The sequence below is a fragment of the Leuresthes tenuis genome, unplaced genomic scaffold (assembly GCF_036924035.1).
Source record: "Leuresthes tenuis unplaced genomic scaffold, fLeuTen1.0.hap1 SCAF_17, whole genome shotgun sequence".
In the NCBI taxonomy this organism is placed as follows: domain Eukaryota; kingdom Metazoa; phylum Chordata; class Actinopteri; order Atheriniformes; family Atherinopsidae; genus Leuresthes; species Leuresthes tenuis.
In genome coordinates, this window is record NW_027325371.1 from 16626432 (window position 1) to 16639433 (window position 13002).

Here is a 13002-nt window from a genome sequence, read left to right on the forward strand (position 1 = left end):
TTTACAGCACTGCCCATATTAAAAAGTGTAATTTTCAAGTCTCACACATTGCCAGAGTGATGAACCCCCACACAAACAATACCTTTAAGATTAGGCATCGTACCATCCCACAGCCTTTGTTGTAAACCAGATTAGCAATTAAATATGTTGATGTGAGACAGGACTGTACAATAGGAGGCAAACTCCACCTAATTATTCATGTAATGTAGTTGCTCAGTGTGGGTACAGTTACCACCCTTCGACATTCTTGCGTTCAGGGTTTGATTTAAAGCAAGCAGAAATGAACTGGCTCTGTTGTCGGTTTAGCTGTATGTAAAAGCCATCTGTGGTAACTGATGGCCAGAAATGTAATCTAAACATAGTTTGTGTAAAATCAAAACAAAAAAGTATAAATTATGTTATGACACAAATGATTAGAAAATAAAATCAATCAAAACCTGAAAATTTACAGCACTTGTGCTAGAACAAGCTAAAGTGTTTCAGGTATTATTGCATGTATAGGCGGTATCCTTACACTAACTGTTCTGCTCCAGACCTCAGATTCATTTTGAATAAATATGAGGCTTGTATTGGTTCATTTTTAGCACCGAACAGTTTTTAAACAAGCTTCTAATCACCTGCATGATGAGGGCAGTAAAAGACACGCTGTCTCGTGACATGCCTCGGCTTTAATGTTTACCTGTTTTCTTCTTTCCATTTCATTCTGTCATTTCGCATTCAGTATTCTAATCCAGCAGCAGCATGCCTTGTCATTTTGATATTTTTAAGATGCTGTTTTGCTTGCTCTGCTTGGCTTGCAGACACATATTTCATGCTCCCCTTATTTTTCTCATCTCATACAGAGCTGAGGTCCATTTTGTCAAATCGTCTGGGAGTCTCATCACTGACAAGAAAACTATTACAGCAATAAAAGAGATAAACAGTGGTTAACCACTTAAACCTTGTGTTATGTTAAATTTCACAACCGTGAATAACGTCGCCAGTTACAGTCACCAACAACTTCACAACTGTAAAATGGAAGTTAACGATGCTTGGCTCCATAGGTCAGTGATACTTTGAGGATTTTGAAGTACAATAAGTGTCTGCATCTTCATCACAAGGCAATTTTGATTTTAAGTTTAACATTTTTACTTCTGCCTCATCCAACCTTAAAGCATTGAGGCCGATTGGTTGAGGCCATGTTACATTAGGTTTAGACCAGGTTGTGTTAGATTGTCGATGATCACATTATGTTGACTTTTGGCCAAATTTAACTGGAATTAGATTAAAATACTCTGAATCTAGGCCAGGTTCAACTTGTTTTTAGCACATGAAACTCAGTTAAAATCATAAAAGACTGTGTTTGGGATAGGTCTGAATAATTATAGTGAATTTAGATCAGATTAGACTGTGGATAAACCAGATTAGAACCGACACATCATTATAATGGATTTTGCCTATATTAAATAGAATCTTCTAGAATATTCTTGATGATGTCATCTTCCATAAAAATCTTCAGATCTGCAAAATTTGACGCAACATAGATGAAGCACAGTGACGCTGCTTTCATATTTGCTGCACCAGGTGGCCTATTGGCTATGCCACGGTTGCCACGGTTGACACAGCGAGTAAAAATGGCAGCAGCTTGTGTTTCAGTACGTTTTTGTACAACCTGGTACAAGGGCCTCCTTGGTGGAAAACGTAGAAACATCCCACCTTACTTTAAGTTTCACAAAACACCCTGCCAACATCTTCCAAAAGAATTGCCATGTCCCATCTCTACTTTTAGAAACTTCATTTCATGCATTACCTATCTGCAGTGGCAACACTGTACATTAGTGTGGATTTCAAAATGTGGTCCAGGCTATAAAGTGATTTACTCTTCATAGCATTAGTCATCAGTCACTCACAGAGCGAGAGTCATTTCACCGAGTTGGTGGTTTCAGTATTTCAGACCAGTTCAAACAAATAATGAGCCTCTTCTTACGTTCCTTCTCCTGCTCAGAGAGGCTGTTGGGACTGACCATGTAAACTAACTGCAAAGATTTTGCAGAAATGTACATCTACAGAGGCCGACAAACAGATCTGATGGTGGTGTGTGCACCTTCAGGCACACTCAAAGATAGGCTGAGGATGACTTTGGGTCCTCTCAATTTGACCAGGAAGCAGGCCAATAAAAACAGCATAGCTTTAAAGCATGTTTAACTATAAAAACAATTAATTTGTTTCAAAAGCCTGATTTTCATTCTGCTCATTGACGGAAGTGCCATATAAAAACTTGGTAGGTTTAGTTGAAGCCTTGTAGTAAGGAGTTGCTTGCATGTTGGTGTTAGATAACACAGGCAACGTGTGTTTTTGCGCTCCACTTTTGTGTCCCTGGCGCCAAACTTGGCTACACTGTCTTTTAGCTTAAAACAGAATGTCAGAGCCGCTGCTTTTTTTTCTTTATCTCTGAAGCTATTTTTATCATTTCTTTATGAGTCAACACTCTTCTCAGTCTGATGAATCCAGCGCCGCACGACTCCCGCACAATGAGAGATGAACAAAACAATGTACCCCAATGGAATGACACATAAGCTGCCATTCATGCTGTCAACAAGGTTTAAAAATGGGAGACTCTTGGACCGAAGGCAGCTTTTTAACAAGAAAGATGAATTTGGACATATTAAAAGAATTCATGAATGAATACCTTTTAGTCCCAACAGAAAAGTGTCTGTTTAACCTTTTTTTTTATTTTGCAAGGGTTCATATGAGCTGTTTATGATCCCATAAAGCTGTGGCTTTCTGATGCTTCAAGCAGAAATGGAAAAAAATAAAAAAGTGAACAATTATTTAAAAGTATGATCGGACACAAGTCTGAGCCAGAGCTTAAGGCTGCAGACACAAAACAGACGCTTATCAACTGGGAGGGAAAGCGTGACATATACACCCAGCAGTGTTTTAAGGGTCCCTTCCATTTTAGTTTATGTTAATACATCACAGCAGCTGTAAAGCAAGTTCACATATAAGTGCACTGCAATTACTTATGCATCAAAACTAAATGCCAGCTCATGTTGGCTGCATGAACATGTGACTCTGCAGACAGCAGAAATGAGAAGCATTTACATGGATGTCTGGACTGAGTAGTGATGTATAAAAAAAAGGTATATCCATCCTCAAGTATTTTTATCATTATCCTGTAAAATATTACCAAAGGATCAACATAAGTTATTCTACAAGGACGTTTTTAGCTCTACCTCACCCAAAATGTTCTAGATTTCCAGGCGGCCTTTGAAAGTGTGAGTGAAACAGAGGATTTAAAGCTGATCAACTGAGTAGAAACCTTGAAGAGAAATCTATCCCAGTGTGTCTCATTACGGATTTATCTGCGTATGACTGTCGAACAGCTGGTGTCACACTATGAGTGTAGAGACGGGATCCTGCTCTTTAACCCCGAGACTTACAGTAGATGCCTTAAAGGGACAGCTTTCCACCCCAATCATTTCCAGCTGTGCAGGGACAACCTCAATCGCTAATTGTTGCCCGCCATTAATCAGAGAGCAAAAGTAGCGGTTGAGGCTCGATTTAAGAAAAAAAAAAGGCATGAATAAAAATGACAGCAAATTTCGACTGGTATGTCACTTTTGGGAAATGTGCTGTCCTATTGATTGATGAGAAGATTGATGCCACGCTCGTGTTTGAAATGTAAATATCAAGCTGTAACCGGGAGCTCGGCACAAATGAGGAAACGAGACGAAACAGCTGCCTGAAATGTAAAGATTACATTTGCATTTCATTTGACATGCTGCAGATGTTGTCAGAGTCTATTTCAAAGCTTACTAGGATGTATTTTTAAACCCAACGCACATTAGGGTTTGATGGCTAAACTTAACCTGATAGCGGGGGGAAAGATGTAACAAGCAAAAGGAGAAGTTTAAAAAGTCACACGGGTGGACGGGAGACAAATCTACGTATCCTGTGTTAATACTCAGTGCTACAGTCTCAAATTACGGACCATTCCTCACAAACATTCCTGCTGTGACAGTTAAATTAAATGCTATAAGCCTGCACTCTTGTACTCCTTCTTTTCACCTCAATGATCTGCACTGAAAAACTGTCAATGAACAGCAGGCGAGCTGCCTCTGTCTGTTTCCAGTCTTTATACTCAACTGAACAGCTGCTGGCTCCAGCAACACATTCACCTTGCACGGAAATGCTTTTAATCTTCTAATTTTCCCACAGAGAAAAAGACCTGTAAATGTGTTTCTAGAAATACCAGAAATACCAGGCAGTGAAGAGTTTGCATTTCGATGTCCAAGAAACTTTTACTGAACAGCTTTTTAGATGGAATTGTCTTATTATGGCATACACCCAGCTCATGCCAAATTGATTTTTTTCAAGCCACGTTTACGTTTATAGGAAGTTTAATCTGTCTATATTCTGGGCGCTAACATTTCTATAACAACAGCTGAGTCTGGGTACCGTATGTCAAGATCTGTGGATGCCAGAGCTCTGATTGCGAGCACATTTTTACAATTTTCCTCACTATTTGGGATGAGTGGGACCTTTGAAGTATAGAACCTTGGAATGATCTTTGAACAGGAAAAAATATAAATCATGTCCTCATTTGGGGACTATTGGCTTCAAGATGTTAAAGTTTGTATGGAAGGCTAGATAACGTAGATAAAACTTTCTGTCTTACCTTGAGCATGTCTCCCTTGTTGAAACTGAGTTCGTCTCCCTCTGTGGCACGAAACGTGTACATTGCCACTGCTTCCATGCTGGACCCCCTCAGTACACACACGCTCACACATACACACTGAAACACACTCACTGGTAACCCCCACTACTGCCCAAGGTACGGGGTTGGGGTGGGGGGGTGGGGGTAGATGATTGAAGATAAGGAAAAAAAAAAAAGAAGAAAGTAACAAAAGAAGAGGATACAATAAATAATCAACAGGAAATGAAGAAGAGGAGAAGAGAGGTCTGGTCTGTCCTCGGAGCGACAGAGCGTACGAGAGTCAGAGCCGAGGATGAGAGTGAGTGATCTCGGCGAGGGGAAAAACACGAATGGCTGCTGCTCAGCAACACACACAGCCATGAGAGAAGAGAGAGAGAGAGAGAGAGAGAGAGAGAGAGAGAGAGAGAGAGAGAGAGAGAGAGCTCACAGGGCAAGAGAGTGGGAGGCACTTCCTGTATATTATACACATGGTGTGGCTTCTGTGGATTGTGTGATCACTCCCTTCAATCAGTTTTCTACATGTGTTTTTTTGTGTGGTTTGTCATGACACTTCTGTCATCTTTCCTAGCTTTACTAACTATCCTTCATACTTTGAAGGTGATACTTTTGTTTGCTTTGCCCTATCTGTGACAGTCTGTGAAGCTTTTTCCAAAGAAATTGAGATTTCTTGGTTTTTTAAAAAAAATAGAACACAGTCATCTGGGAGACATTTAGATCATTCATAAGTGAGATTCGCCTTCTTTAATGGTTGCACCGGTCTGGACTGCAGGCAGGTCAGTTTAGTATCTTTTACATTGTAAAAATGCCTGACACGTTTGACACTTTTCAGGAACTTCTCTAAATATGTAATCAAACTACGATGCCACATTGGTTAAATAGTGATTTCTCAAAGTGGGGCTAGCTGCTCTCTGTAGTATTTAATAAGGCCCCAACAATACCTCCAACTGAAACAGTCATATATGTCCTTTATTCATACATGGCTTGTAATAGCGTCTTGTAAAGTACCGTCCCCACAAGCAGCAGAGGAGAGTCATTGTCACCGCTGAGTCATTGTCAAGTCTTAAGTCTGAGAAGCACTAATTTCTCGTGAAGAGGAAGGACAACGGTTGGTTTGATGTGAGATAATCGCCAACATACCTTCCCACGATACCAATTTTAGCCAATAACACTTCCTAGTTAGGGTCAGGCAAGGCCTTGTTTAGATAATATTTAGGTCTACATTATCTTTTTTCACCATGTAACTGTCAACCTCATGTACAACATTTTGATGGTTGCTGTGGTTACAAACACAGCATGTTACAATGAAAAACTGTCGCTGGCTTTAGGGTGGTCCCTTTCCTCTTTAGCCGAGGATGCCGCTTGCGCTATTCCCTAAAAAAGAATTCTAAACTTGAAAGAGGACAGGTGGAGTTTGCCTCAGTCCGTCTCCAACATGAAGAGACAGATACAGAAGAAGACCACAGAGTGGTAGAAACAGACTGAAATCCGACCAAATCTCAACCAAAGCCACAGATGGTGACCACAGAGACCTGGCTATACAGAACCTGTAGCATTCTACAAGTTGCTGTTCCCAATCTCATTAGTGGGCAGTCTAACTGCAGCTGAGTAGTACAGCAGATGAAGACGTATTTCCCTTTATGCCTGGGAATAGTTATATCTCAGTCAGTAATGTCTGTGCTTTTGCTGTCTGTATCTGTTCAGATTAACTGTAGTTTATTTTGGCAACTGATTCATAGTTCATAGTCCAACCATTAAAGCTTTTCCTACGAGACCAGTTGTGTTTGCTTATTTTATCTAGATAGGATTTGACAGCAATGATTCTAAAAAAGCAGAGCATCAAAGTTGTGCTCCCCTGATATTGTTTTGGAATACCCAAAGCCCAAAAGAAGCTTTTCTCTTTCTCGGTCAACATTTTAAATCGGAACACACGCTTGCATTGAAAGGTTTGAAGAAGAAACTGAAGAACATTAGAGATGATTATAGCCGTAAACTTTAGCATAACACTGATTTAAAGGGTAGATGGGGCTCCACTTATAAATTACACTGCATTTATGTCCCACATATGTCCTACATGTATTTTTGCTGACGGGATATAATTTTACTCCAACCAAATTGGCCAAATAGGTTGTTTGAAACACTAATGTGACAACTGTTTCTTTCACTTTTGGGTTGCAATAGCACAACAACACTTTATTCAAACCATTTCTGTCACTTCTTGGTTGGACATACATAATAACATTACTTGATTAGCAATAGAAATCACTCCTGGTTAAGACTTGATAAATCCATTTTTTTTTAAAGACCAACGTCACCTTAAACCATTTTGCTGGTTGCCTTGGTGCCAATGAGACTTTTCCACCTCCTGGTTGGGTTTTGGCCAAACGTAGGAATATGTTATGCTTCCATCATGTCAATCATTTTCACACTTGTTATGCAGTCAAATGGTAAATGGACTGTATTTCTCGTCTTGTTGACCACTCAAAGCACTTTTACACAACTTATTGCACTACGGCCATGCAGGTTATGCAGTTTTCACATATGCACAACAAAGAAGTTCAGGAGAATGTGCGGACAATTTGATCCAATCTTCTTCTGCAGTTGCTTCTCAGACGAGTACATCACAGCAGGAGGTTGGAGAATCATTCTCCTGGCTGGAAATGCAACAGTCTAATGTGTGTTGAGACCAACAGGCAGCGTGTGCTGCAAAAATTGCAATGTGGAAATGTTTATATGTGAGAACAGCAGATGAGCCTCCTCATTGTGTTGATATGAATACTACATGTATCTATACTTATCCACAATAACGTGAGTGGTAAAGTATTATACAGGTCAGCAGGAAAGATAAACCTTCAGCAGCGGCTGAGTATTTGCTGACACATTCACACACTGTCTCACCTGCTGATGTTCGGGAGATTTCACATGAGGGCTGGAAGGAAAATCTCCACAAGTTATAGGCCCTTATTGCATGACTGAAAAAAATGACCTACAGGGTCATTTTTAGGAAGTCTGCCACTAGACCGCTGCTGCTTTTGGTGGATGTGACTTTTTTCCGTGTTGAATTTGCTCTGTCAGCTGAGCCAAATGGACCCACCATTTCCAAACACCAAGAGTGTGACAATTGAGCTTCTTCTTGGGAAAGAGTGACTTTATCGAAAGACTTATGCTGCAAAGAAAGATTGTCAGTGGAGAGAACAACATGATGCTTTATGGTCTTTTCAATAACAGGACTCTAATGAAGCTGTTTCTTTTGTAACCCTCCGCTCACCTCTCTAGCACAGCCAAGATAAATATGGCCACAAACAATAGTAGCAGACGTATAACAACCCCAGCTCAGTGATTAAACAAGAGGAGCTCTCTGACCACTGATCATATCAATAGAGTTACAGAGGGAAATGTATGTAATCAAAGACTATAAGGGCTTATGTGCAACACATCTGTCTAGTGTTGTGGTGCTGTTATCAGCAGGAAAAATGCAAGGCTGCAAACGAAAATCTACTCGACACAGTTGTATTGATTGTTAAACACCCCGAGACTGCCATAAATGATTGTTTACTGACTGGGGCAGGATTAAGCTATTAGAATTCTTTTGAGCTTTCATTGTTGTGATAAGAATTAATTTTCTCTTAGCCTGATAAGTTGCTAGAACCGTGTTCAGGTTTGGGTTTCAATAGAGGTGGATTTCAGCAGCTTCCATGGTAAAGGTCAGAAGTTAAGCCACGAGACGGCTCACTTACAGAGGAGTCAGGAAACTATGGGGGCTTTTAGCCAATCACAACACAAAAGCCGTTATAGTTGCCATACCAACGTAAATATCATCTGGCTGGTCTGTGAGTTTGTGAGATTTAACGAAGAGGTAGAGAGCTAAACATAATGAGCCGGAAATCTGCGGCCGATGTTTCTTTCGCATGATCTGTCCAGGAAATCCCCCTGTCAGCTGGCCACTTGACTCATCCAGAACGAGAAGGGATGGCAGGAGGAAGAGAGGAAGACTGGATGTGCGGTGTTCGACGGATATAAGAGGAAGAAAGGAAGAGGAACTAAAACTGCCTTTCAGCTGAAGCACTCATAACACAGAGTTGTCCTGTGCTCTTTTACCCTCTCGTATGTGATAGTTCACAATGTGTATGAAATGTTGATTTCAATGGACATCCACCTAAAAAGCTTTGATGTTAAATGTGTGTTTCTGTGTGGAGCTTCTCAGCCTCGGTTGTCAAGCACAGTGCGGGGGATCTTTTTTTTTAGATTTACTCTTTCTCAAGTTTTAGTGTCTGTAGGTGGTTCTCTTTCTTGTCTCAACCACAGGGCTGCTCACTGCTCACACTCTTGTCTTTTGTTCAAGCTCAACCAATGCAATGATATCACTTCCTGTATCCTTTGCAACAACAGACAGGATGTTGGGGGTCTTTTTTTACATTTTCTTTTTAAGCCAGGTTAAAAGTCGCATGAAGTGGCTTTTGCTTTTTTCATCCTTACATTACATCCATGCACATTGACACATTTTTCTGAAGAGCACTGACTGTGTTCAATTTCGAGAGAAATCCATCTGAACGTAATCCAATTTCTTTACAGTTACAGTTCACTCTATCAGGGGCACTGATGCGTGAGAACAGAATGAGCACGTGTCTTTGTGCATGTGTTTGTGTGCATCAACGGAAAAAAAAACAAGCTTCCCTTCTAAGGAAAAGACAATGCATCCCGGTATCTGTTTAGTCCCAGGCCCAACTTCTCATTTGCATGTTCTTTTCTTTACTTTTCTACAAATATACTCTGAAAAGTGTTCAATAACTATGTCACCTGCTCCTCTTCACCTCTTGTTTTTCTTATGTTATATTTCCCATGACATCCCCCCCCCCCCCCCCCTCACCACTGTCCGTGTGGTTTTCACACCTCTGTTTTTTCTCCACTCACATGCACACGCTGAATAACCCACAACATGCAGGGTCGCCGAGTGGCTTCAAAACTCATCGACTTATTCATTTCTGTCGTTGATCGTCTGGGTTTTTGTTTACATTTTGGGGTAGCAGATATTGTTAATTGGTCGGATTCTACTGGCTGAAAATACAGAATGAGCTTTCCTTTTTGTTTGGGCTGCAAATCGTGTCCCTCACATTTGTCTTCATTACATGCTTTCTGCTGCGCTGCTCTCTGAGTCACCTCCATTTTCCCACATTGTCAAGCTCATTTCGAGCGAATTCTGACATCACAACCCTTGTTCATTGATCATCTTGTGCAATCAGTCGCTCTCCCGAGTTCCTTCAAACTCACTGCTGCTCTTCCTCTCTGATCCCCCTTTGTGTAAACATCCTCCACTGCATTGCCAAAAAAAATCCTGGAATTACCACTGGCATCTAGACTCAAGACTCATTCATGACACCAATCTACAAATGATCTCTCCTTATTCAACTATTAGAATCGTAAGCCTCTGGAAAATTCGGAACTTTGTCTGCGATAGTTTAGATTGAATCACAGATGACCTAATGATGAGCTAAAAATGTGTTTAAATTAGCTGTTGATGTTGTTAAGCAGACATTTTCCTCACTCACCTTTTCCAGGTATAATCTACAGTGACTCGTGAGCATGATACCATTAGATCGTGAAAAGATTTAGCTAATAACCTGGCAAGTTTTTATACATCATCCTATGTCATGCTCCTTTTTCTTTTTAATTTTCCGCTGATTTCAGCTGCTTTTGGAAAGACCTCAGCAGGCCAAAAAAAAGTTAAATCCTGTCATTCTTCTCTCTTTTCCACAAAAAACATTGCTTTGCGGCAATCAAAACTTCCATGCACGTACAAGGTTCCTGATGTGAGCCTTCTACGTCCACACATGCTGCAGAGGAATATGCAAATGTCTATGACTCACATGCATTGCTGCCTTTGTAATTGAGATTTAGCATAGTTAATGCCTGAATTGCTGGTGTGTGACAAACACTAACGTTATGCAACATGAGTGAGATATGGCAAGTGTCTGACAGAAAGTGAACATCATGCTCTCCTCTTGATTCGTGGGGCTGATGTGTTTTCTTGCATTTTGTTATGATGACAGACTGAAGAGACAGTAGAGGAGGCTAAAGCTGTCACATGCATCTAGAGCTGATCAGAAGGATTTTACTTACGTTCAAATGCGAAAAAGCCTTCATGTGCTGCTCAGCCATTCTTGTGCTGCTAACTCCATTCCCTATTGACCTTGCGTCTGTGTGATAAGGACTGGCCTCTGTTTGAGCATTTGACCTCAGGCTGCCATGGGAATGGCAGGGTCCAGCGAGTTTCTTGTTGGGTACAAGTGATGTTAATGGATGATTAAATGAAAGCAGCCAAAACTGTGGTGTTTAATATTAACAAGCTTTTATGACTTTTTAAATCAGAGGTGAAGGGAGGGAAAGGGATCACATTTTAAAGTATGCACATTGCTGCCAGGCTTCTGTTAGAGATACCTCTTTAATTATCGTTACATTACACTAAAATCCCTCTGATCACTCTAAAAAAATTAATTGAACACTCCTGACCTCTAGTGGCTCAGTGAGGATCTGCATAAATAATTGTGTAATTTACTGATTGCATGGCATCGCTCACCTATTAAGCGTTCACTGATCAATGTAAAGTGGTTTCTGTTTGATAAACGTTATGTCTGGACAAGCCGGAACAGACTTGATGGCATACTGAAAATGTGGTTTCACTCTGGTAAACGTTGATAAAAAAAAATGCTGCTTTTCTGTGAAACAAACAGGAGTTAACGGTCCTACATTCCAAGTCTAACATTTTGATTGTATGCGGTTCCCACATTCAGCTTTACTGTTATTTTTCATGGCGATGCAGCAGAGAAAGAAAGACAGCATTCAGTTTGGATTTTTTTTTTCCAGCATTTTTTATTTAATACATTTCAGATGTATTCTTTTGAAATATATTTGATAGCACAGAGAAATCCTGTCCTCGTCACGTACCAAACTTAATATGAAACATAATTATCCTGTGCATAGATTCATATAATCAGGAATTAAGCCTTTAATATGAATATTGGATGTCTGGTGAGATGAGTCATCAGCTCCAGTCCCCACAGAAACCTATTAATGCAGAGAGAAAAATAGCAAGTAAACATCTCATCAGATTCTACACACAGCATGTATTATGATTGGTTTCCCCTTAAATCATGCCTTGCAAATTATTGCCCCTTTCCCTTTAAAACAATAAAACTAGAGAGGCCAGTGCACCATTTAAAAAAATAAAAAAATAAAGCCTTAAGTTCACTTAAGGATCCCAAGTCCATCTCTCTTTCCCCTTCTCTCCTTCACACAGAGAGCAACAAAGACACCTAAATCAGCTAGGCTTAGGCTTCCTTGGGCTTATCCTGTCCTCTCAATATAGCGGTGTCAGAAAAGCCTCAGCAAGATAAAGACAGAGGATGAAGGCCAAAAATAAAATGCCCCAGCCATCCCGGAGATACTAAAAAAAGAAAACTAAAAAAAATCAGCCTTCAGACATCACATTGGCCGTACTGTAGTTCAGTCGTTACCAAAGTTTGCCAAAAGTGCAGGCAGGCAAATCTGTGGTGATTTCCTGCTTACCCCTACATCAACCCCAGCAACTAAACTAATCACTGCTCACTGTCCAACTATCACGGAAACTTTCATGTCTATTCATACAACCTGATTTGACTAAACAAAAGCGTGCTGTTCGCATGTATCTGAACTGTGGGAAGAGGCCCTCCCTCCATTTAAAACCCCTCTGGTGAGACGGTTGCACAAAGACAGTCTTGCGGATGGAATGCTGCCCTTCAGAGATTGTGGTTTGTACTGACACACCTGCAACACACACCAGGCAATCCCTGTTACTGACAAATCATGACATGCACTTGCTTGTTTTATAAAAAAAAAAAAAATAATAAAAAAAAAACTCCCTTGGCTGATGGATTTCTCTTCAAATGGAGGACATTATCGCTGAGAAAACGTGACGCCCAAGAGGTACTTGAGAGATCCGTACAGCCATTTACAGCCTGTCACACAGCATGGCCAGCTAACACAGTTAATACAAACCCAAAGCCTCAAGCTTAAAAAAAAAAGAAAAAATGAGGTCAATTTGAAATAGAACACATGTAAAGGGATTAAAAATTAATCATATACACATTAAGTGACCAAGATAAGATAAGATAAGATATAATATGAACACAAACGGAACAATAAGACACAAAATTCGACAGATATTAACTTGAAAAAGATGTAAAATGACTGTTAGGATACAGTGGAAACTAATGTTAGACACGCAATAATCCAAGGCGCACAAAAATTAAGAAAAGGTTTTATGACACATT

At 40.3% G+C, this 13002-nt stretch overlaps 2 protein-coding genes across 2 annotated transcripts in view; one reads left to right on the forward strand and one right to left on the reverse strand.

Moving 5' to 3' along the window:
* grapa (GRB2 related adaptor protein a) overlaps nt 1-5035 on the reverse strand; it is a 27986-nt gene extending 22951 nt beyond the window's left edge. Inside the window, exon 1 of the mRNA XM_072368040.1 lies at nt 4661-5035. Coding sequence (XP_072224141.1) covers nt 4661-4738 — 78 coding nt within the window. The 5' untranslated portion in view covers nt 4739-5035. The remainder of the gene's footprint in view (nt 1-4660) is intronic.
* Nucleotides 1-13002, forward strand: part of LOC140273958 (sphingosine kinase 1-like) — a 176925-nt gene that overhangs the window by 65362 nt on the left and 98561 nt on the right. The gene's annotated exons all lie outside the window — the stretch shown is intronic.